Source organism: Arachis stenosperma, chromosome 3 (genome assembly GCF_014773155.1).
Source record: "Arachis stenosperma cultivar V10309 chromosome 3, arast.V10309.gnm1.PFL2, whole genome shotgun sequence".
Lineage (NCBI taxonomy): Eukaryota > Viridiplantae > Streptophyta > Magnoliopsida > Fabales > Fabaceae > Arachis > Arachis stenosperma.
The window spans coordinates 104,768,219-104,794,768 of record NC_080379.1 but is presented as its reverse complement, the minus strand read 5'-3'; the positions used below and the strand labels follow the sequence as shown (position 1 = coordinate 104,794,768).

The window sequence follows — 26,550 nt, the reverse complement described above, 5'->3', positions numbered from 1 at the left end:
CCATATTCATATCAAGAACCACCATCTCCATATTCATATCAAGAACCACCATCTCCATATTCATACCAAGAACCATCCTCATTTTACACTTATCAAGAACCATAATCTCCTTCTTATGCATACCAAGAGCCACCATCTCCTTATTCATCTCAAATACCATCAGATCTTAAGCTTCTCATGAAAGAATTCCTACATGATATAAAGACGAGTGTCAAAAATGTAGAGAAATATGTGTAGTCTCTAATCAAGAACCAGGAAGAGGAACAAGCGAATTCCTTCCCAAGAGATACAATGTAAGATCCTATGGAAGAAAGTGAGGAAATCAATTAAAGGAGTTTATACTCCAGTGAATTAGATAACTTTCCACCCTCACATATGGAAGAAGAGGAAGATGCACAACCTCCCATGCCCTTGGTAAGCAATGAAGAAGAGATTGAATTAGAAGAAAGCTACCAAGAGGAAGAGGTTGAAATTGAGGAAGCTTGCAAAGAGGTAGAAGAATTCAAAGAAGAACACAAGGGAATGGAGCTTGCAAGACTTCTTCCAAAGCCATCACCATCCAATACAACATTCAAGTGGGTAAAATTCCTATCCTTAACCTTTACTTTCCCACTTGAATATGGGCTACTGGAGACATATGGTCAACTTAGAGCTCTTTGTGGCATTAAGAGTAAGAGAAAGATGGTTAGTGGCAAGAGTTGTCAAGCAAGGTTCAATATGGTTGCATGCTCCAAATTGAAGTGCAAGGATTGGTGTAGAGCTCAATTGAATGGGTTTAGAAAGTTGTTTGGATGTCCCTGTGAGAATTCAGATTACTTGCCACCCGGTGGAAACAATGGTGATCCACAAGAAGACGGATGTAAAAGCAAGGTTTGGGACCCTGGAATTCATTCCCACAATCAACACTCTTGGGGCCTTGTCACTTGCTTCAACTTGCTCGAAGGCGTTATGCGCCTAGTTTGGAATCCCGGTAGCCATTGGAATTACAAACATTGGTGGAAATTCCTGGATCAGTACAAGCACAAGCCACTATGACACGGAGCTCACCACATGTCCAACTTAAGGACTTTAACTAAAAGTGCTTGGTGGGAGACAACCCACCGTGGTATGATCGTTCCTTTTCATTCTTAGTTATTTTTCTTAGTAGTAGTTTTCTTACTTATTTGATTTTTATTGAGTTCTTACTAATTTTTTGATCATGTAGCTATTTTAGAACAGGAACCGAAAAAGAGGGAGAGAGAGAGAGAGAGAGAGAGAGAGAGAGAGAGAGAGAGAGAGAGAGCACCCGACGAGCAAGCGTCGCTAACGCGTACGCGTCAGATGTGTGTGCATGAAAAATAAAAATGCACAGAGTGTTGCGTGGGAGTGGCGTAGGAATGATGCCTTTCGCACAAACAAACCCACGCGTACGCGTACCCCACGCGTGCGCGTCATTCGTGATTTTGGCATTCCACGCGTACCCGTCATCAACGCGTACGCGTTACCTAAAAAATCGACGTAAATAAGTATTTTGGCAGAGAGTTATGCTGGCTTGGAACTGGAAGTATGCTAGAGGCACAAATTTGATCACGCGTACACGTCATTGATGCGTGTGCGTCATTTGCACAAATGGCCATCCACGTATGCGCATGCCTGACGCGCACGCGTCGTATGAAAATATTAGTGCGCAAGTCACGCGAACAGAGAGTTGTGCGTGTTGCACGCATGTGCGTGTTGCACGCATACGCGTCGCCTGCGCCGCACAACTACACTAGTTCGCTGCCCAGTTTTAATTTTCTTTCCCCCTCTCCCAATCCTAATTCTCTCTTGATCTTTTATCCTTTTCTTTTTCTTTCATCATAATATTTGTCTCTTTCTACTTTCAATTCTTCTTTGCTTGAGGACAAGCAATCCTTTAAGTTTGGTGTTGACGCTTCGCTTAAGGGTTTTCTGTTTATTCCTATGGCACGAAAAGGGAGGTGAATCATCTTCTCTAAAGAGCACAACCTGAAGAATAAAGCGACCGCTAGGATAACTAAGGTGGTTGAGTTCCTTTCATTTTTTATTCCTCCCCTCTTTTTCTATGTTATGTTCCAGTTTTCTGCTATTTTGCTTTGTTTGTTGCATGATCCTTTATTAGTGAGAATCCTAGGACTAGTTTAGTTTTCCCTTAATTGCTTTAATTCTGAAAAGATATCTCATGTATTACTCACTGAGCTTGAATCCAAATAAAAAAATACAGGAGTGATATATTGCATAAGAAAGTGGGTCTATATTGAAGAATAGTCTTATTTACTTAAATGTGGTGGTATTTTTGTAATTCTGAAAGCATGACATGAACAGTGCATATTTAAATTTGAATCAAAGAATGTTGATGTACAAAGAATAGGAATTTAGAGAATTATTATGATTTCCCTGAAATTAATGAAAGTTTAATCCTTGAAGCAAAAGAAACAGTAAAAGAAAAATAAAAGCAAGGTCCAAGGCTCTGAGCATCAATGACTAGGGAGGTCAGACATGATTAAAGCTCAAAGAGTTGTTTCCCTAGTCACATGCTTGGGTGTTCTTGTGTCAAGTAATTCTTGAGACAAAACATTTAGAGTCGAGATCAATTGCAGAGTACACCAAAAGCTTTGAGCACCATTGTTTGGGAGTAACTGAAAAAAATAAAAAAATAAAAAAATAAAAAAATAAATAAATAAATAAATAAATAAAAATATTTAGAACTTAAAGAGAGTTCCCCAGTTAAGTGCTTGTGATGTTTCTGTGTCAAGAAAAGTTTGAGACAAAACATTTAAAGTCACAGCTAAGCTCAAGGTGCAAAGCACCAAAGAAAAAATTGTTGTGTTCAAGGATTAAATTGAGTTACAAAAGATAAGAGAATTCATAATATTATCCGGATTCTAATTCCATATGACAGTAACATTCTTCTGATTCAAAGGAGAGTGAGATGCCAAAACTATTCAGGATTGCAGTTGTAAACCCCACTATAAGAAGAGACATGAGCTTAATCGAACTCTCATTCTCATGCAAATTCACATCCTAAGCTTATATTAGTTTTGGTTGCTTGAGGACAAGCAACAATTCAAGTTTGGTATTGTGATGCGTGAGCATCTTTCCTATCTTTTCCTAGTGAATTTGCATCTAATTTGTTGAGCTTAATAAACAATTAATTATCTTTTAGCTAATATGGATGGTACTTTGATTCTTTTGCAATTTTGTCTATTTTAGGTAGCATTCGGCGGAATTTGATGGAGTTTCTACAGCACAAGAATCAATGGAAAAGGCAGCGAGGAGCGACGCGTACGCGTGACTGACGCGTACGCGTGATTTGGAGCTTTCCATGCATGCGTGATTTGAAGATTTGCTCAGCGACGCGTACTCATGACCGACGCGTCCGCCTGACTTGTGAAGAAGACCAGTGACGCGTGCGCGTAACCGACGCGTACGCGTGACATACGCCACGTGCAGAAAATGCAGAAAAACGCTGGGGGCGATTTCTGGGCTGTTTTGATCCAGTTTTCAGCCCAGAAAACACAGATTAAAAGCTGCATAATGGACAAAACATGTAGTCCCCACCCATCAACCGAAGACCTGCTAATTATTCTGATTTAAATTCAAATCTTATTTTTAAGAAAAGATATTTTTTAATTTTAGATAATTAGATTTTAAATTGATTAGGATTAGTTATAAAAAGGGATTCCATTAGTTAACGAAGAGGCCATCAGATTGGAACTCTGTACATTTTACCAAAATTCTATTTTTTTCTGAATCATGAGCAACTAATCCTCTATTGTTAAGGTTTGGAGCTCTGTCTATTTGTATGGATTGATTCATTTGCTCTTTCTAATTTAATTCATGTTTTGATTTATATTTCAATAATTGTTTTTGTTCTTTATTTTATGAATTTGGGTAGAACGAAAATATGACCCATATTCTAATTGAGTTCTTGTATAACTTGGAAAAGCTCTATACTTGAACAACATTTTGAAAACATATTATCCTGAATTTCTAATTGTTTGTATTTAACGGGATACGTGACATATAATCCCCTTATTTTTGGATAATTAGGATTCTTGTGGCATATAAACTGGAATTTGATCATCACCTTCTAATTAGAATTAATTAACTAAAGAATTGACAGTTAATGAATTTTAGAGGAGAATAGAAATGTCTAAGAAATTAGAGTCTAATCACATATAGTTTGCCATGAATTAAATCTTGCATGATTAAAATAGTTAGTAAGAAAAATCAATCTGGAAAAATAGATAACTCTGAAGCCTTAACTATCTTTTTCATATTTTATTCCCAACTTAATTATTTGTCTATTCTTTTGATATTCTGAATTGCTGTTTAATGTTCTTTGAACACTCAACATACTATTCTGTTTATCTAACTAAGTAATTTAATCAACCATTGTTGTTTGATCCATCAATTCTCGTGGAATCAATCCTTACTCACGTAAGATATTACTTGGTACGACTCGATACACTTGCCGATTAGTCTGTGGTTGAAATCACCGCACCAGTAAATCGGCCAAGATTGGATATGTTCATAATGGGTAAGCGCGAAGCTATCCTAAGCTGTATTGAAAACAGGAAAAATAGCTTTTAAAAAAAAATTTCGAACGGTTTATTATTGGAAAAAAATATGTCAACGTTGAGTGATAATTAGAATTAATATAAATTTATTTATAATTTATAAATAAAATTATTTATATTTATAAGAATAAATTAGAATTACGTATAAAAAGATACATATCTATAAATTAAATTTAAATTTTTAATAAATTAATTATTTAACAAAAGGTATATTAATCTAGAATAATAAAAAAATAATTTATAATTAATTTTTTTATTTTTAACATATTTAAACATTTTTATTCTTTATGTGTGTCTAAATAATTATTTGGGTTAACTATCAATTTAGTATCCGAAAAATTCAGCTGCTGACAAAAAGGTCAAAGATGTTATCGACAAAACAGGCCCTAAATAATTTAAAAATACGACTAAAAGAATTAATAAATATTATATTTTTTGTAAGTAACAAAATGACATTCATATTTACCAAACGACTTATTTATGTGACCTAAATTTTTGTGACAACATCTGAATAAATATTTAGAAGGTGCACAAAAAATTTCGAAACAAAATCTGATCTCTATAAATTCTTTTTTTATTTTAATAAAAGAATCATTCATAATAAAAAAATTAAAAAATTTACTTGACAAAAAATTACTAAATTTTATTTATTATAATATTTATGGTATACATATGTTTTTAACCTAAATAATTACCAATATAAACAAGATTATTTTAGTAAAAAATATTAATATCGATAATATACATTTTTATCTTAACTAACTTTAAAAGAATACTAATAATTATATTTATATTTTAAAAAATTAAATTTTAATTTAGTTATTAACTATTTAACTAACTTTAAAAGTTAACTATAACTATTTATTATGTTTTATTGAGTTAATTTATTTATTCATTTTTAGTTACTAAAACTATTTATTATTAATTACATATGTTACAATTTACAAGTATAAAATAAAGTTGCAGTTTTTCTTTTTTTGGATGTTGCCGTGTGTCTAGGTGGATATTAATTTTTCAGATCCATGATCATGCTGTTGTGAGTGGGCTATGTGAGTGTGGCAACTAACAAGCTCTTTTCTCCACTCCATTTTTAGTTTCATTTAATTCACTATTCTAGGTCACGCAATTCAAATTGCTCTTATCATAATAATTTCTACGCCACATTACCAACAAATGAATCTTAATGTTAAATTGCAAAATTTCAAAACAATCTCTAATTTGTTCATAATTAAAAACGTATCCAGGTCTTCGATGGATTAGAAAATATTTTTTCCACCGTAGAAACTTTCCAATAATATATGAAAGACTTAAAAATGTATGTTCACAAAGTGTAGATCATAAATGCTGAAAACAATGACAAATGTTTTTGACCTACTAAACTAGAGTACAAGTCTCAATTATTCAGTTATATATTGAATTTGAGAAAATTGTTGACGTTGATTTTTCGGAGCCCAATATAAACTGGACATATTATAATACTAAAAGCGATGAAGAGTTTAAAGGCAATTAGCAAATTATTGGTCCAACAGAAAATAGGGATGAAAATAATATAATAATTGAAGGAGCTGTGACAGATGTTGCAAGCACATTAGCGGACCAACATCCATCTCTGAAGCTACCTTTCATACATACTTTAAATCTTGATGATGTGCATGCACAGGAATTTTCTAGGGATATCAATGCAAGTAATGTTGTTATGGTTATTATTGTTGTTGTAAAAATTATTGTTGTTGTTGTTGTTTCGAGGTAATACTTGAACCAAGGTGGATTTAGCCCTAGACTCCTTTGAGTGAAGGATTTGACTTGTTCATTGAAGCGATGGATTGTCTGACATCTTCGTTTGGACGATGGTAAGATGTTCTTACAAGGGACTCCGATGCTTATATTAGTAATGTTTAAACTTTAAAGCAGATTTAAGTGAATTGTAATTGAAAAATACCTGAGTTTGATAGGGTATTTATAAAGGTAGATGATGACTTGGCCATCACTTCTGAATCTTTCTAACTGTAGAAGTGGGTAATTTCTTCCTTAATTTTTGGAAAGTTATCCCATGTTGTGATAATGGATGAACTGTGGATAATATCTGAAGTAGCGGACAAAATCTTTGGTTGTCATGCAAGTTGGATCGGGCATGAATCTTAGTACCCATATCCCAAGTAGGTGGAGTAGGAGTAGGTTCTTTTTAGGGGTCTTCTTATAAAGATGGATTAACTCTATTTGGACCATGATTTGATCTTTTCTTAAGGGATTCCGCTAGGGAGACAATGGACTATTTATACAATGTGTACAATGGTTATATTGTTATGAAATGAATATCTCTTATACTATTTAGAATAACCATCCGAGTACAAGGGATAATAAACATCTTCTCGAAAAATTAGTTTAATTTTTAAGTTCACCAAGGATCGAATTCTTGACCTTTCGGATCTAGCGCTTTAATACCATGTCATGATACCACTCATCCCAAAAGCTTCAGCTGATGAGAAAATGTAACACTAATAATTATATCTCTAATACTCCATAAACCTCCATTGTACACATTATATAAATATTTCATTGGCTCCTCATACTTTCCCTTTCTTAAGTCATGGTATGAACAAAAAATAATAATAATAATAATAATAATAAAAAAATAGTATTTATTTTTTTATTGGTGCAATCCTACAGTCATGATCAAGAGAGTTTGTAATTACAACAACTAAAAAGTATACTAATCAAAGAGGCATCAATTAAATTATTTTTAAATAAAAATTGATGATATTTTATGCCAAATGTGTACAATATAAAATAAAATGTATTTAACTTATCAAAGTTAGTCTTATAAAAAGACAGTAATATTTGGTGATCAAAAGGTACAATAATAATTACACGTATACCGAAAAGTAATACCAAATTGTTACAGAACCATGTTAGTTTGATGCAGCTTTTTCTATGGTCATTCAGCCACGAGTAGTACCAAATTAGTTAATCCACATGTTTTTTATCCCACTTGTGTAGTAATTAGTTGATCCAGTCATCAGTATGCCATAAGTTTAGAGTCTAAAGATCTTTGTAAAATTTTTTAACATAAATGTGTACTCACCATGTAAAAGATAAAAAATATACATCTCAAAAATAAAAAATTATAATTATTAGTCAATAACCGTTTTCCACTTTAATATCATATTTAAGTATTTGTTGTATAAATTTTTTATACTTCAAAAACAAAAATCATAATTAATAGGCAATGACTATAGCTAAAAATATAAATTAATATTGATATTAATTAATGGTAACTCAATTTAGCAACAATTATAATTAATAATTACTACAAACCTCAATAATTGATAATTACTAAATTAATTATTAATTATTAACTACTACTGCAAATACAAAAAGTATTTGATGCCAAAAATATTTTATAATATGATTCTAAATGTCACATTTTTTTATTTTTATATTTTTTAACCTCTATAATAAAAAAATATATTAAAAATTAATGATAATTCTATTCTATTTACTCGGAATTAATCTTTTATAATAAATATTTAAAAATATATACTAAAAATTAATAATAATTCTGTTTTTCCTAATAAATATGTAAAATAAAACTAAAATTATTAAAAATGTTAACTAATCGTTGCTAACAATAATAATTAATAATAATACTATTTTTTAATAAATATTTATAATAAAACTAAACCTAATTAACAACATATGCTAACAATTGCTAATATTGTTTTTAATTAAATATTTAAAATAAAATATAAAATTACTAAAAATATATCCTAACCATTAACAAAAATAATTCTGTTTTTAATAAATAATTGAAATACAAGACAAAATTCCAAAAAATATGTACTAACAATTAATAATATATATATTAACAAACAGTAAACACTATGGTAAAGAGCTAATTTGGTATAGATATACGGAGATGGGGAGAGATTGACACGTACCCTTGGTGTGTGACTGGAGGGAGCAGGACCTGACAGTGTTCAGTCTCCTATCTTGAATGGTTTAGCTGAGCCTTGTTATTCCCAGCGCCAACGGAGGAGCATGGAAAATCTTGGGCTCCCTTATACTGTCAATGCTGATATTGGGCTGGACCCTTTTTGTTATGTGATATTTTTGTAATAGATGAACAGAATTAACATGGTCCATTTGAGGTTTTTAAGAATAGGAGGCATAGACTGCCACCGTCGTCCTGGCTGCGGAGCTTCCGTCCCCGTGTCGTCGGCATCCGCGGTATAGTATTTTCCGGCATTGTGCGGGACTCGTGGTCCGAGTAGCTATCCCATCCGTGATTCACCAGTCGCCTGGCGGTGTTTACTGTCGTCGTCTACCATTGCCTCCAAACGTCCTTCCCAGTATTCTGCTCTCCGCCTTCATCGCAGGTAATGTTAATTGTTGCTTAGCTTTTTTCCTAGTCTGCTCAATTCGTGGCATTGTGTCACTGCTTGATGATCATTAATGACTCGGCTGACCCCTTGTTGCCTAAGTTGAATATGCTGTTAATTAAGTTGAAGATTTTGTTGAGAATGGTGTGACAAAATTGGACTAGTTGCCTAAATTGGACTTTGCTCAATTTTACAGATATTAGTATGTAATTTATACCGTATGGGTGATTCCTGTGTTTCTTTATTTTATTGGTCCTGGCGATGATTGCCATATCATTTCTGACCGGTGTGTGGTTATTGACAACAGAATGAAGAGGAATTTTTATCTAAATCTTCCTACTCGAACAAGAAGGAAGATAGTTTACTACTCTTCTTTATATAGTAATTCGACCTATTGGTCCGCACTCCTCCTTATCCTTTAGTTAGGATATTAGGATCATCGTTGGTCCTTCTTTCACTAATCATGTAATGATCTCACATTCTCACTATTTTTCAGTGTTCTGAAAACCGGTTTGAACCGGTTGGTCGAACCGATTGAACCCGGGAACCAAAGGAAATTACAATTCGGTTATATACCAAAATTGAAAAAAAATAAAAATCGTTGTTGAACCGTTAAACCAGTCGATAATCGGTCAGTCGAATCGAACCGAAATTCGGCCGGTTTTCTACTTTGCCCAAAAATGCTCAAAACGCGCTGTTTAGCATTCAGTAAACTCCCAACCCTTACCTGTTATCAACCCTAACTCACTCCAACTCTCCAACGGCGCGGTAGCACATCTTCCCTCGTCCCTCTCATCACTCTCGAGTTAGTCGTTCCTCTCAACGCCGGCGAACTTAGTCCCTCCCTTTCGTTCAGTCGCCGGACTACTCCCGACACTGTCGCCGGTTGGAGTTTCGAAGTTCACTTGGTCCCTCACTAAGCTCTAACATCTCATACTCTCAGCAGTGGAAGCATAGTTAGTGCTCGCCTCCTGCCTCCGTCGCGAAGCTCTATTCCACCGTCGCCGACACCATCTCTGCTTCTGCCTCCGTCGCTAGCTCTCCGTTTTCAGCGCCATCATCCTTCCATGCATTTGAAACTGTAATGGAGCCTCTGTTTGATTTTGATTCTGATTTGTTTTTATTCTAAACTTTTTCATGATTGTTGGTTTGACTCTTATTTATTTTATTCTTCCGTCGTCCTCCCTATTGTTGATTCTGATTTATTCTTTGGTTGAGTTGTTCTTGATTCTTTGGTTGAATTGTTAATTCTATTTTTTTTACTTTGAATTTTTTGTTCTGTTTTTTTTTTGTTAATTCTGGTTTAGGATTAATTCCATGCTTTTGACTCATTCAATGAATTTTTTCTAATTTATTTGTTCTGTTGCTGCTTTATTTCTTTAATTATGGTTTTTTCAGATTTTGTTTTTCTGTTATGTTTTATTAGTTGCCAAATCAGAAGGTACAATTTAGTATTATGGCTGATTTGGATTTGCTGAGAAAGATTCAAGATTTATTATCCCTCTCTTGGGTTGAATGAAGTTTTTGTCAAAGTTGAAAGAATGCATCTAAGCAATTGCAACATGCATTGCTATTATTACACACAGCAATTTGATGATTTGTTTGATCTTTGTTGCCTGTGTTGGTGTTTGTTGATGGCCTGAAGTTTTGAGTTGTTTATTAGATATGAATTTAGATTGTCATAAATTTGATAATTGTCATGTTTTGAGAAGGTTTAGCTAAGTGATTAGGTTGAGCTTAATTACAGAAGAGGTCTAGATATTTTGTTGAATGCTGCAGTTTAATCACCAAATTAAACTCTTTTAGTTTACTCTCTAAATCTCTTTCTACTTACTCTATCTGCGTATCTGCACATTTTAATTTCTTGCAAGCAACTCATCGTGAATAAACATGGTTCCCATTGTTTACATGAGGGATTTTTTGAGGTATATATACTTGCTTCTTTTATATTTCTTTCATTTATTTACCCTTTTGATTTGATGTTTGTTTGGTCTTACATATGATGGAATATTATTGCCTTCTTACTGCAAAACACATGCATAAATGAAATTGTGTAGATCAAATAGAATGTGATTATTAGCATATTTATTCTTTGTAAATTAATTCTTATGTATGTTGGTGGACATCTCTCTAGGATATGCGATTATTAGCATATTTATTCTTTGTAAATTAGTATATTTTTTGTTGTTATTTAACTTGAGTTTGTATTTTGATAAGATTATAATACTCTGGTTGCAGAAACTATAGAGGGATCAAACTCATGAGTCATACCATGAAGTTTTGGGAAAGAGTGACAGATCGGAGGTTAAGAAAAGAGACACAAGTAACAGAGAACCAATTTGGATTTATGCCAGACAGATCTACCACTGAAGCGATATACTTATTAAGAAAGATGATGGAGAGGTATCGTAGTAATAAAATGGATCTACATATGGTGTTTATTGATTTGGAAAAAGCGTATGATAAAGTACCAAGGAATGTCTTATGGAAGGTTTTAAAAAAGAGAAGAGTAAGGATCGCATATATTCGTGCAATTAAAAACATGTATGATGGGGCCACAACTAGTATGAAGACTCAAGGTGGTGTGACAGAAGAATTTCCTATTGATATAGGATTACACCAAGGATCATCCTTAAGTCTATACCTTTTCACATTAGTCTTAGAAGTACTCACAGAGCACATCCAAGAGCTTGTGTCATGGTGCATGCTTTTTGCCGATGATATCGTCCTTATGGGAGAGTCAAGGGAAGACCTACATAAGAAGTTGGAGTTATGGAGAGAAGCTTTAGAAGTGTATGGTCTGCGCATAAGCCGTAGCAAGACAGAATATATGGAATGTAAGTTCAGTTTGAGAAGGAAAAACCTTAATATAGAGGTGAAGATTGGAGAAAACATCCTACGAAAAGTTAAAAGTTTTAAGTATCTTGGTTGCATCATACAGGATAATGGAGAGATTGAACATGATGTAAATCATAGGATCCAAGCAGGTTTGTCAAAATGGTGGAGTGTATCTAGTTTTATATGCGACAAAAAAGTGCTTTTAAAACTTAAAGGTAAATTCTATCGCACTGCTATAAAACCGGCTATGCTTTATGGTAGGAGTGTTGGGCGGCTAAAGGGGAGCACGAACATAAGCTAAGTGTGGTAGAGATGAAGATGTTGAGATGGATGAGTGGTCATACGTGATTGGATAAAATAAGGAACGAAGATATAAGGGAGAGATTTGGAGTAGCACCCAATGTGGAAAAGATGGTTGAATCGCGTCTCAGGTGGTTTGGACATGTGAGAAGAAGACCGATAGAACATCCAGTTAGTTAGGAGGGTGGATGAGATGGAAGATGGACAAGGGGCGAAAGGCAGAGGAAGACCTAAGAAGACCATCCATGAGGTGGTCAAACGAGATGTATACGTAAAAGGTCTCTCTGTAGACATGATACATGACAGAGCACAATAGCGTCGTTTGATTCATGTAGCCAACCCCATTTAGTGGATCAAGGCTTTGTTGTTGTTGTATAATACTCTGGTTGATGATGTTTCATATAGTGCTTTTAATTTGAAAGACATTTTAAGGTTTATATAGACTCTATTTATCTTTATGGTGGTTATTTATAATTTATTTATTATTTTATTATAAGTTTTTTCGATTGAATTCCGGTTGAACCGATTAGACCAATAAACTAGTAAACCAATAACTAAAGCGGTTCGATAACTAGTTCGGTTTTCAGAACCTTACTATTTTCCTTCTTTCATTTGAAAATTTATTGATTTTTATTTAAAATTATATTAAATTTTTAATAATTTTATGAGAAAAGGACAAATTAGTCCCTGACCTTTTAACCCGAGGATATTTTCGTCCCTGAGCATTGGAAAATACATTTAAATCCCTGACGTTCCTAAAAACCAGACCGATCAGTCCCTTCGTCCGTGAGCCACCGTCAGACCAGACGGAAAATGCTGACTTGGCTCCCTCTATGCTTACCTGGCTCAACGGCGTTCCAGCGTGGCACGTTAGTGGGTTGGAGGATTTGAAAACAGGACACATAAGTCCCTCTAACTCAAAACGACGTCGTTTTGAATGCTGCCCTAATACTAAAATTCGTCTGGGTCGTTCCTTCATGGTGGTGGCTGGTGTTGAGGAGAAGAGTTGTTCAGAGTTCAGTAATGGCTACGAAGGGGGCATCATTAACCTCAAGAAGAAGCGTTAGTGGAGTAAGAGAAGAAAATTCTGTTTCAAACTCAGTAGCAGGTGGTGTTCATGCTGACCATCCAGACGACGCCGTCGCCCCTAGGTGTTTTTGTGGAGTTTATGCAATAATGTATAAGTCGAGGACCAGAAGCAACCCTAACAGAATCTTCTTGGGTTGTCCATTCTACAAGGTTAGTTTAAAAATTCTTGCTTTAGTTTGATCTGAGATGGATGCGGGCAGTAGATGATGTTGGTGATTTTGACAGGGAAAGGAACCTCATTGCAAATTTTTCGTTTGGGTCGATGAGCATCTTGCCAGAATAGGAAGCAATTGTTGCATCTGTGACAGCAGAGATTTGGTTGAGAAACATGTTGAAGTTGTAGAAGAGGAAGAGGAAAACGAAGATGAACTGGATGCAAGAATGGCTGTTTTGGAGGAGAAAATTATTGCTTTGGAGAAGAAGAAAAATCCATTAGCCTTGTGGTTTTCTGTAATTATATTTGCTGTTGTTGTTGCCTTTTATGTAGCTAGTGCTTGAGAGATGAACTATAGCAATCATGATAGAGAATGGCATTTTGTAGGTTTATGTTGTGTATTGAAACATGCCATTTTGGCAAGTCATGGGTCCTGTAATCTAAATGGAACTCTAGTTATAATATTAGTGTGTTAAACTTATATTTTGAATATGTAAATAAACTTGGAAACATTGAGGAATTAGAGGCAGTAGTTGCATACATAATTTAGAAAGAAGATGTTATATTGCTAAACAAGATTTCAAGTTTTTCATAGCCACTGTTTACTAAATCTTCCCAAAATGAAAAAGTCTCCTAAACTGAACAGTTTGATGAAGCTTAACATGTCAAAAGTAAGCCTCAAACACAAAATACAAGGCATAAGCCAAACTACAAAATCAACATAACTAAAAGCTACACAGATCTTCACTTCTTAGGCACAATGGTAGGTGGATTCGGGATGAATTTGAACAATCTGGTTGTGGTCGGGCTTGCTGCTGCTAATGTCTCCTAGGTAGCTGATCCACTTGTTCCTGGTACGACTTGAGGTGGTTGTGGGCCAGTGGAGTTTGGCTGACTTTGAGGGGGTTGTGGAGTGGGGCATAGTGGAGCTGATGGCCTGAATATCTTCTGCTTGGGCCTCATCCTCGCTGGAGCTGCTTGAGTTTTTTGGGCCGTTGTAGATGGAACTTGGAGTGGAGGGCAAAACGGTGTCCTTCTGGTCGCTGGTGCGGGCCTGACTTGGGGTACTGATGGTGTTGTTGCCACAGGGTTGGAAGGACCTGGGATGACACCACTTGAAACCTGTGTTGAGAGCTGGGTTGACAAGCATTGTAATTAGTCATACAAATTATACAAGGTAGTCACCCAATAATCAATCATGCACATTGAACAGATTGTAACTTACATCAGGTGTGGATTGCTGAGTAGTTATGTTATGATCCTGAACAGATGGAGTATCCTGACTAGGTGGAGCATCCTGACCAAAGTAGACAATAAATCAAGTAGATTACTCCTAAACATATAAACAAGAACTAGTAAATAAATATTCAAGTAAGCACATAAACTCCTATCATAGTTAAGAAATCAAACCATATAACTCCTAAAGCAAATTACTTACACTATCATTTGGAGCTGATTGTGACAGTGGGATGACTGCCATTGACTGAGATGTGGAACCTTTCTTGGGCTTCTTTGTCTTAGGTTTCCAATTGGGATCAGATGGAGCGCCCTTGCATGTCTTGTAGTTATGTCCCGTTGAACCACACTTACTACAAGTGACTTTGAATGACCTCTTCAACTTATCTCCCTGTTGCATCATTGGCTCAGCTGGATCCTTCTGTCTATTATGTACTTTTGGCCTGCCAATTGGTCTCTTTATGATAGGAGGATCCGGCCTAGAATATTCAGTCCTTGTCCAGAACTCCTCACTTGGCACTGGCTGAATACAATGAGCATATGTCTTGTGTATTGACTCCATGCATAACCATGGATGCACATAATCCTCTGGATGATCATGCCTCTTCCTTATGGCTGCTATGGCATGGATACATGGCATGCCTAACACAAAAGATAACAGCATGAACTAGACTTGACTTAACCATTCATTCAGCAAGCATGAAAACCATATATAACACTAAATTCATCATTCAGCCAACAACTTGACAGCATGAAAACCATATATAAGTCCATCATTCAGCCAACAACTTAACAGCATGAAAACCATATATTAAAGTAAATTCAGCCAGCAAGTTAACATATTCAGCCAACAAATTAAAACATTGAATGCCATTTATTAGAACTAACCAGTCAGCTGCCATTTGTTGCAGGAGCAGGTCTGCCTCATGAGATCAACATCCACCTTTGTAGCTTTACGAGTTACTTCGAAACGCTTGCGTGCATCATCACCTGTCCAGTCAGCACGCCATTTATTGCTAGGCCTTATTAGACGCTCCATCCTCTTCTGCTGAACTGGTGCAAGCTTTCCTGTATAATCACTAAGTAGCTCCTTATGCTTAACCATTCTCCGCATTAGATAGCACCTAATTTCCTCACACATTGTGAGGATAGGCTTGCTTCTGTAGTTGACTATCTTCGAGTTGAACACCTCACACATGTTATTTGTGAGGTTGTCCACTTTTGGCCCGTGGGAGAAATACGCCTTCACCCAAGTTGCTGGCTCAAACCTGGAAAGATATTCCCATGCCCCCTGATTAATACCTTTGAGCTTCTCCATTTGTTCTTTGAACTCGGGTATGGTGGTGCACCTAGCACAATCCCAAACCACCTCCCGAATGTACAAATCCTTAAATCGGTTTATGAAGTTTTTCCAAATGTGCATCACACAGTTTCGGTGATGTGCATTTGGCATCACTTCTTTCAAAGCTGACAGTAATCCCTAACACAGTACACAAAGGTTTTCACAATTAAACATAACTAGTAAATTCTGAACAATTACATTATTAAACTAGGCACCTCAGTGAATAAATGTCTAACTGCAGTAGAATTCATATTGAAATAATTGAACAATTATCAATATTATAAGTAGTTGTTAGTGTTACCTTCTGTTGGTCGGACATGAAATTCTAACCATGAGTCTGCACATCCCCCAGCTCCTCCTGAAGTAGGGTAAGAAACCATTTCCAAGACTCTTTGGTTTCAGACCTTGCAACTCCGTAAGCAACAACATAAAATTGATTATTCGCATCCTGTGCCACTGCAGTTAGGAGTTGTCCACCATAGTATGTTTTCAGGAAGCAACCATCAAGGTGGATTAGAGGCCTACATCCACTCTTAAACCCCTGCTTGCATGCCTCTAACCCTATATACAGCTTATCAAATAGTGGAGGGGCTTGAGGAATTGGAGTTACACACACTTCTGCCCTGGAGCCAGGGTTGCTTCTTAGAATTTCAAACAAGTAACCCCTCACATTATTGTACTGCTCCCTCTCATTTCCCATTATCTTCTCCCTTGCTTCCTTAACTGCTCTATAGACCATTTTTGGATGTGCAGTGAGTGAGAACTCCTCTCTCAGAAAGTCAATTGCTTCATTTGTTCTCATGTGAGGCTGTGAACTCATTCTCTTCTCCACCTTCTTACTAATCCAATGTTGATCAACAGCGTTACTTCCTAGGTCCCTTGCACAAGTGTGATCGTTTTTGTAAGTCTTCACCTGGTAGCATTGCAGTGATTTATTGTATGATAAATGAACTAACCACGGGCAGTCATCATCCATGCATCCCACCCTAACTCTCTCCCTATCATTTTAATCCACCTAAGCTCTCTACCCTCAAAATGAAAGAGTCTTTTACAACTTCTTTAAATCTCTCTATAGTTGCAAACCTTGTCCCCAACTCAAACCTGCCCTCTCCAAAGCATAATGATCATCAAATTCAGGAAATGTGTGCTTGCTGGACTCATCATCAGTGGAGTTAGGAGTGTGTAAATCCTCAGAATGGTAATCATATATGGGGTCATCATCATCATCCTCTGGGACTGCACTGACATAGAACCTCACAGTTGGACCTCTGTTGGGCTGTTGATCATTGGGCCCAGAATTGGCCTGCTCCTGCATATTGGGCTCCATACTGGCCTGCTGCCTTCTATTCACCTCAGATGTCCCCATTCCACTGCTTTGTCCCTTCTTTAACCAACTTCTCCTATTCCTATTCACACCTGTCTTCTTTGCAGCTGGCTTCTTGGCACATGGCTTCTTTGCAGATGGCTTTCTTGGAGACACAATTTTTTCCTTTCCCTTACTTACTCTCTTCCTCTTGCGTGCTCTATCCTCAGCACTATTATCATCATCATCACTGTCACTTTCATATCCGGGTGGTGGCGGTTTATATGGCTCATCCTCGGTGCTCTCATATCCATCATCTGAAGATGAACTCTGAATCTCTTCTAACACAGGACTCTTGCCTTTGTTTCCACCATCCTCCACAATCTCAGGCTCATCAATTGGGTGGTCAAAGTACAGGTAAAACTCATTCGTCTTTGTATTCTTCATTTTGTTCTCTCGCATGGCATTGATCCCTGCATCCCCTGTCAAACTGTGCAGCCCCGACTCAACATCTTCACTCAATGGATCATACCAATAAACTGCCCTGTACGACTGGTACCCCAAGCCTTTAAAAAGTGTGATCAAATTCCCAAAATTCACAAAATCCAGGTCCATTTCGGGGAATTTCTCTACCTTTCCATTCTGATAAACAAGGGAACCATTACTGTTTCTAACAAAACTACCTCCATGGTGGAAAACTGGCACCACAAACACATCTACCATCTGGAGAAAAAAATAAGAACAGAAATCAACGATCAACTACCTCTACACTCATACATCAATCTCCTACAAAAAATAGAAACAGAAAACAACCAAGAACTTTCCTTTGCCCTAACATTGAATCAAATTCACTGTTACAACGCACATACAGTTTTTACCATTGCTATCACCATGCATGTACAACAGTTCATTCTTTCTTTACTATTGAACTACACAATCGACTCAATAAGCAATGGAACTGATTCTTACCTTCAGTGACGAAGACGGAAAATCAGACTGGATTCACACCTAATGCACGTCGGAACCTTCTCAGTCTGGTTGGTGGTTTTTTTTGGAGGGAGAAACAGAGCAATTCCTGTCTTTGATCTTTGGTCTTCTTTAGGGTTTTATGTAATTCTGTCAAAGGATTGTGGGTGTAATAGAGATTGTACACAAGGAAAGGGACGAGACTGTATATAAGGGGCAGCACTCAAAACGACGTCGTTTTGAGTTAGAGGGACTTATGTGTCCTGTTTTCAAATCCTCCAACCCACTAACGTGCCACGCTGGAACGCCGTTGAGCCAGGTAAGCATAGGGGGAGCCAAGTCAGCATTTTCCGTCTGGTCTGACGGTGGCTCACGGACGAAGGGACTGATCGGTCTGGTTTTTAGGAACGTCAGGGATTTAAATGTATTTTCCAATGCTCAGGGACGAAAATGTCCTCGGATTAAAAGGTCAGGGACTAATTTGTCCTTTTCTCTAATTTTATTTATATTTAACTAAATTGGTTGAACCTAGTTAGATTACGGTTGGACCATTAAACTGTGGAGCTAGTTACTCTACCGGTTGATTGACCGGTTCTCTCATCCTTGTCTAAACCCTCCCATTTCTAATTCTCTGCTTTCACTCACTCACTCACTCCGTCAATCGTAACCGTCAAAATGCACCGGCTATCAAGGCGTTGCTCCTCTCTATCCGCCGCCCTCCGCCACGCCGCCGCCCCTCGCCGTCACCTCACTGTTCCACTTCTATCTTCCATTTCTTCGGTATGATCCATCGCTATTGTCTGTTTCCCGCGTTGAATCCATTTGATTGATCTAATTGTATCTCCTACAATTCCATGTTAGCTTCACTAGCCACTAGCTATCAATTTTCTCAAGTTTCATCCGTTTCTCTTCAGTTCTGTTTTTTCGGTTAAAAATTGCAATTTTAATTGTAGTTTGAGATTTTGATGTTATGGGAGAAACATTGAACGAGCTGCTTTACCTTTCTTTGTTCTGTTGCTTTAAAAATGTGGCGTTTTTTGAGGTAGTTGTGTGTTATCAATACCTTTTTTTTTCCTGGGTTGGAAGCAGGTAGGCGAGGAAGATGCTAAAGCTAGATGGTATTCTTCTGTCTTAAGTTCAGAGAAATCTAGGAATTATCAAAACTTGAAGAAAGATTTGTTCTTGGGGAAGCGATATGAGTCTACTGCTGCAGAGTCTGCTGAATCCAACTCCACACCATCTGAGAGATATGAGTACCAAGCTGAGGTATATAGCTCTTTTTTCATGTCCATGTTTCCTATCCTTATAGTGTGAATAATATATCGTATCGTGATCATAATTTTGTATCCATGCATCATTTTTGCAGGTTAGTCGGCTCATGGACCTCATTGTTAATAGCTTATATAGTAACAAGGAAGTGTTTCTTAGGGAACTTATCAGGTTTGTTCTTCCACTTCTGCTTATATATGAGTAACATTTAATCTTCACTTTTATGTATAGCTCTTGATTGTTTACTGTTTTAAATACAGCAATGCAAGTGACGCCTTGGATAAGCTACGGTTTCTAGGTGTTACAGAGCCTGAACTTCTGAAAGATGCTGTTGATTTTGATATCAGAATCCAAGCTGATAAAGATAATGGGGTTATCACTATCACGTAAGATAAATGGCTTTTTTAAATTCTTTTTGACTAATATTTTCCTATTTTTGGTTGGTAATGCAATTTTTTGCTTTATGCAGTGATACAGGTATTGGTATGACAAGACAAGAACTCGTTGATTGTCTTGGAACTATCGCACAAAGCGGTACTGCAAAATTTTTGAAGGCATTGAAGGTCTTACCTCTTCTGAAGGATGCTTTATGATTTTAGATGTTTTATGATTTTATTATCTTTATTTATTTTATAGTTATATATCTTATAGGCTGACAAATGTTTATCATTTTAAAAGGATAACAAGGATGCTGGTGGTGACAACAACTTAATTGGTCAATTTGGTGTTGGGTTCTATTCTGCCTTTTTGGTTTCTGATAAGGTATGCATTTTAACAAAAATCATTGTGTGCATTTTTGGGATCTCTATGTTATTAATTTTTTGATGTTCGAATTCTGAAGGTAACTGTCTCTACCAAGAGCCCAAAATCTGATAAACAATATGTTTGGGAAGGAGAGGCAAATGCTAGCTCGTATACCATTAGGGAAGAGACAGATCCTGAGAAGCTGATTCCAAGGGGAACTCGTCTTACACTGCATCTTAAGGCATGTTGATTGTCGATAGTCTATTATTTTTTTCGGGGTAGCTATCTATATTTTGCCTGATCTTACGAAGTGGTATTATCTGTGGCTTCATTTCAGAGGGATGATAAAGGTTTTGCTCATCCAGAGCGAATTGAAAAGCTTGTGAAAAACTATTCACAATTTGTCTCGTTCCCGATATACACTTGGCAGGAAAAAGGATACACCAAAGAAGTATGTCATTATTTTCTACAAATCTTTTTTGTTTGATATGATGATGTATGTATACTTGGGTTGGTTTTGCCTCCTTCTGGATTAATTTGATAGAAAATGTGAATGTTTTCTGCATTTATTAAAATATATGCTTATTCCAGGTTGAGGTTGATGAGGATCCAGCTGAAGCAAAAAAAGACGAAGAAGATGGGAAGACTGAGGTAATCTTCTGCTTGTTACCTGAACCAAGTATTTGTTCTCACTTCTTATGTGTGAGGTTGTATAGCTTCTGCATGTTTACTTGCGCAATTGTGACTTTGAAACCTTATTCGGCAGAAGAAGAAGACTAAGACTGTTGTTGAGCGCTACTGGGATTGGGAGCTCATAAATGAGACTCAACCAATTTGGGTGAGTCTTATGATTGCATGTTTTCTGCTTTAATTGGAAATTTGTTGTTTGAATGGAGATTAAATGTCAGTTTGCTTGTGCAGCTTCGTAACCCAAAAGAAGTCACCAAGGAGGATTACAATGAATTTTACAAGAAAACTTTTAATGAGTATTTGGACCCATTAGCATCATCACACTTTACCACAGAGGTAAGTTTATATATGTATGTGTAATGTTCACCTGTTCATAAACATTAAATTCTTAGTTCTGCAGTAAAGCATACTCCGCGACTTCCAAACATACAATAATGAGATTTTAATACTAATTTGGAATCTGATGTCCTAGTCAGTTGTTTTTGTTGACATTTGTGGTGGTGGTATTTGCTATTGCAGGGTGAAGTAGAATTTAGGTCTATATTATATGTTCCTGCTTTTGCTCCTACAGGGAAGGATGACATAATCAATCCCAAGACCAAGAATATAAGACTATATGTTAAGAGAGTATTCATTTCGGATGACTTTGATGGAGAGCTGGTATAGTCCCTTTACTGTCCATCACCATAAGTAATAGCAACTTGTTGGGTTTGACCGTCTGATCATAACTTTTTTTCCCTGTGCTTATTTCTTATTTGCTTTGACAGTTCCCCCGATACTTAAGCTTTGTCAAGGGTGTGGTTGACTCAAATGACCTTCCACTCAATGTGTCACGTGAAATTCTCCAAGAAAGTCGCGTAGTAAGTAGTAGGAGGTTATGCATGTATAAAGTTTGAACCTATAACCCTGTTTTAGGTATGCAGAATTCATAACTAGTTTCATCTTGCTTATCCTTTTTTCCATGTTTCATGAAGGTGCGGATTATGAGGAAACGTTTAGTTCGGAAAGCTTTTGACATGATTTTGGGGATATCTATGAGTGATAACAGGGAGGTATGTTCATATTTTGACGAATTTTAGTTGTACACATTCTGCCATTATCCCACTCTACATAGGATAAATTGTGGTAACTTAGATTCACTAATACTATCCGTATGTCTATATGTGTTTATTCGTTTGACTAGATGTCTTGCTCTGTATGCAGGACTATGAGAAGTTCTGGGAGAATTTTGGCAAACATTTGAAACTGGGTTGTATTGAAGATCGTGAGAATCACAAACGCATCGCTCCATTGCTTAGGTTTTTCTCATCCCAAAGTGAAGAAGAACTGATCAGCTTGGATGAATATGTTGAGAACATGAAGCCTGATCAAAAAGATATTTATTACATTGCAGCTGATAGTGTGAATAGTGCAAAGAACACACCTTTCTTGGAGAGACTTGCAGAGAAGGATCTTGAAGTATAAGCTTGTTTTCTTTCGTAAGTTTATAACTTTGTACAGATTTAATTATATATCATTTCTTAATATTGGTGTTTGTGATTTTTTCTTAGGTACTGTTTCTGGTGGATCCAATTGATGAGGTTGCTATTCAAAACCTCAAGTCATATAAGGAAAAGAATTTTGTTGATATTAGCAAGGAAGACTTGGATCTAGGTATGTTCCTATTTCATGGTGTATGGGAATAACATATCCCAAATGCTTGATATACTTCATGTTTTGGAAAAATGCTCATTTAGTCAATGGTATCAGCATTTTCATCAACCAAATATTTAGTAGTCCTTGTTTTTCAGTGGATTCATCATGGTTTGGTTCTTCTTTATAGCTAGTTAAATTTGATTTGTTGTTTCTACAGGTGATAAGAATGAAGAAAGGGAAAAGGAGATGAAACAGGAATTTGGCCAAACTTGTGACTGGATTAAGAAACATTTGGGGGATAAAGTTGCAAGTGTGCAAATTTCAAACAGACTAAGCTCTTCACCCTGTGTTCTGGTGTCAGGAAAATTTGGTTGGTCTGCAAACATGGAAAGGTGGGTCTTCCTTTCTATCATATACTTAATGACAAACTTTTAGGATTTTACATAACAAATTAACAATGTGCTCTATGTAGGCTAATGAAGGCACAATCTATGGGCGATGCCTCTAGCTTGGATTTCATGAGAAGCAGAAGGGTGTTTGAGATCAATCCTGACCACCCTATTATCAGGAACTTAGATGTATGATAAAATAGTGTTTTTACTTCCTTTCTTTTTATCATCAATAAATAGGTCCAATTATATTAAATGCAAATCTATCCTGTGTAATTTTCAGGCTGCATTCAAAACAAACCCTGATGATCAAGATGCCCTCAGAGCTATTGACCTTCTCTATGATGCAGCTTTGGTTTCCAGTGGTTTTACAGTAAGTTCATTGGCTCAGTTAATACTATTGTTTTGAAAGTCATTGAAGTTGGGTTGTTAATTTGATCAAGGTGCTGCATATATTGGCTATTTTAACTTTACGTGTGACATTATTTCTTGATGTGCTTGTGTGCGCACAGCCTGATAATCCAGCGCAGCTTGGAGGGAAGATATATGAGATGATGGGTATGGCTCTGACTGGTAAATGGTCTGCGTATTCTGGTCAGTCTCATCCCACAGGAACCCAGCCCCATGTCCCTGAAACCGTAGAAGCTGAGGTGGTTGACCCTGCTGAGGCAAGCAGTCAGAAATGATCAAGATTTTTGCTCTTTCTTCCTCCAATTTTAGCATTCCTTATGGGACAAGTTAGTATAGTTGACGGCATCAACTGTTAGTAATAATGAGTAGTAGTTCCTTCACATATACAAATACAATTAGCGATTTTCAATGTAACGGATACTAAGTTCGTCCTTTCTTGGTGATATGCTATTATAACTAGTTAATAGCACATCGTCTACAAGTATACTGTTTCAACATTTCAATGATTTTTATTGTTTGTTCGAAAGGTTATAATCTTATATGCTATACGATCTGAGATGGATTTCAGTTAATAAAACTTCCTCATTTAACTGGCGGGAACATAGAATTATAAGCATGTATATCATGCTATCTTGACTGAAGTGAACCCGCATGATTCCAGGACAAGGGCAATGGAAACCATAACAGAAAGTTCAACGGTCTTGCATGAAATAGAAAAACAAGAAAATTGCAAAAGTCAAAGAGTGAAGGCGTTAAGCAGTAGCTAGTCAGTCTGCTGAACCGCTCACTCGTGAGTCGTGAACTCGTGACTTAGACGTTGAAAATGATGACCCTCTCTCAACTGATTTTTCTCTATATATAAATACCAAAATAAAATTTGCTAACGAAAAATAGAAAACTTCTAATAAATGATAAAATTTGTAAGTTTCTAAAACATTGAATTTGTTGAAAAAATACATTGAAGAATTCACGTAATTATTATTGAAAAAATACATTGAAGAATTTGTTATTAATTCATTATATTTTGTTTTTCTTGCAGTGTTTTAAAAACCGAACCAAATTGATCGCTTCAATCAGTTTAATCAAAAATCAATCCACAGTTGGCCTTCTTGAGATAAAAAATCACTTGATAAAAAATCGGTAAAAAAAATGGTCTGTAAAAATAAAACCGATCGATTTTTTTTGACAGTTTTCAAAAAAAATTAAAAAAAAAATCAAACCGACTTTGATTAAAAAAAAAAAAAATTTAATGAATTTTTATTTTTTTAGAGATATATAAATTAAAAAAATATTATAAAAAAATAATTTTATTTTAATATTATAAAATATATTAAAAAATAAAAAAATAATATTAAAAGTAAAGAGAGAAAACTAATTTTCTCTTTATTTTCTTTTTAATGACCGAAAAAACATCCCTTTTATTTTTTTTTATTTTTCTCTTCAACTAAATAATAAAAAATAATTATTTTTCTTTTTTTTTTTTCATCCAATTTTTCTTTCAAACAAAATAGCCTAACTAAATATCCTCGTCTCTCTCTCTCAGTTCCAGCGCGGCCACCAGCAGCAGCAGCGGTGTCGCCTTCTCTGTCCTCTGGTCGCAAGGTCTGCTCAGAGCTGCTGTTGGCGTCGCCGTCTCTGTCCTCGTCGTGTCGTCAAGCCCACTTCTGTCCTCGTCGTCTTCGCCCGTCTCTGTCTTCGATCCCTCTCTCTCTCGACCTCAAGGCAAAGTGCGAAAGTCCCTCTCTGCCGCGGTGGCCGTCTCTCTCTGCTGCCGTGAAAAATTACAGTTTGATTATGTTGCTCTCTTTCTTGAGTTCTTCGGGACTTCAATTTATTTTTTTATTTTCTTAATTATAATGATTACCGATTGCTGTTCTTATATTCTGGATTCTGATTGTTTGATAGAATAAATTTTGGTTGTTATAATGATCAAAGTAAAAAATAGTGATAATTTTAATTTGATTAATTATTTAACTTTGTTGATTAACAAAAGAAAATCTGGTTGCTGCTTCTTTTGTTATTCTTTTGTTTTATTACTCGTGTAATAATTTTGTTGATGGCCGATAATACTTTGTTAAATTTTTTAGAATAATTTTATTGATTTTGAAAAACTAAATTATACATTGATGCCAATACCTATAACAAACGTTTTTTTTGAGATAATCTACCTCATAAGAACTTCTAAAAAATCTGAAAGTATATTTTTTTATGGTTGAAGTTTTATTTTGTTATATATAATTTATATGGTATAATTTGTGATTCTGTGTTTCTTAAGTTGAAAATTTATTGAATTTTGTTTAAAATTATATATTAATTTTTTAATAATTTTATTTATATTTAACTAAACCAATTAAATTTTAATTAGACCATGGTTGGACTACTAAATTATTGAACCAGTTATTCTATCGGTTCATTAATCGGTTCAGTTCTCGCAACCTTGATCACAAATCCATAGTAAGACACTAAGACTAAGACTTACTTCTCATGTCAATCATGGCTTCCTGCAAATCAGTTTGGTTGAAAGACGGCGTGGGCTGAGATTCACCAACTGTGAATAGGGTAATAAAGACCACAAGCCAGATAGCCATTGGGGTCAAAAGATGAACAAATTATGCTTCAATGCTTTAAGTTTGTGTTAATAAATGGAATGCAGTAAAATCTCACTTTCTTAGGTATTTATAGCCTTGTTAATAATAACTCGCACCTATTTTGCCACACACCTTTTAACCCTTTGTAGGTGGTATGAAGAGGTGAACAGAACAAAAAGCAGAGAATAATAATGATTTTTTTGTTATTAGCACTAAAAGCTGAAGCTGTATTTCAAATAGGTTGAAAAAAGCAATCATAATGAAGCCATTTTGTTAATAATCCTAAAAGTAGAGCCTGAAATAATGCATGCATGCATAATCTATTATCATTGCATATGTATCTTTTACTTTTTTTCACGTCAATGGTAAGATCAAAAGAGTGATCATTATGACTTTAACCTGAAATTCCCACTTGATCTAATCATGAATCTTCCTTCTGTATTTTCATGATAATATACACATTTCCTCATTTTACCATTATGGGGTTGATCATTGGTTTGCTTAAATTTTTGAACTTGGATCCCCCTGAACATATTCCCACTAATTCACTAAGCAGGATTGGATTGATTCAGAATTTAGTAAAATTGATAAAATTTAAAGATTATATATATAAATCGAATATTACGTACAATATTAA

General features: G+C 35.7%; 2 protein-coding genes across 2 annotated transcripts; one reads left to right on the top strand and one right to left on the bottom strand.

Annotated features, from left to right (window-relative positions):
• Nucleotides 1–14,168: 14,168 nt before the first annotated feature.
• Nucleotides 14,169–16,894, bottom strand: LOC130966530 (uncharacterized). Its single transcript, XM_057891346.1, has 6 exons — nt 16,249–16,894; nt 16,134–16,153; nt 15,465–16,056; nt 14,779–15,218; nt 14,566–14,637; nt 14,169–14,474 (listed from the first exon to the last, which is right to left on the bottom strand). Exons 1-6 carry the CDS (start codon nt 16,892–16,894, stop codon nt 14,169–14,171), a joined length of 2,076 nt encoding a protein of 691 aa, XP_057747329.1.
• Nucleotides 16,895–18,783: 1,889 nt separating this feature from the next.
• LOC130967414 (heat shock protein 90-6, mitochondrial-like) lies at nt 18,784–23,903 on the top strand. Its single transcript, XM_057892261.1, has 20 exons — nt 18,784–18,967; nt 19,277–19,453; nt 19,554–19,627; nt 19,717–19,842; nt 19,926–20,019; nt 20,135–20,218; nt 20,298–20,441; nt 20,538–20,651; nt 20,792–20,851; nt 20,967–21,038; nt 21,122–21,226; nt 21,410–21,550; nt 21,658–21,750; nt 21,865–21,942; nt 22,094–22,348; nt 22,441–22,543; nt 22,743–22,917; nt 22,998–23,103; nt 23,198–23,287; nt 23,427–23,903. Exons 1-20 carry the CDS (start codon nt 18,863–18,865, stop codon nt 23,598–23,600), a joined length of 2,370 nt encoding a protein of 789 aa, XP_057748244.1. The 5' UTR covers nt 18,784–18,862; the 3' UTR covers nt 23,601–23,903.
• The last annotated feature ends 2,647 nt before the right edge of the window (nt 23,904–26,550 follow it).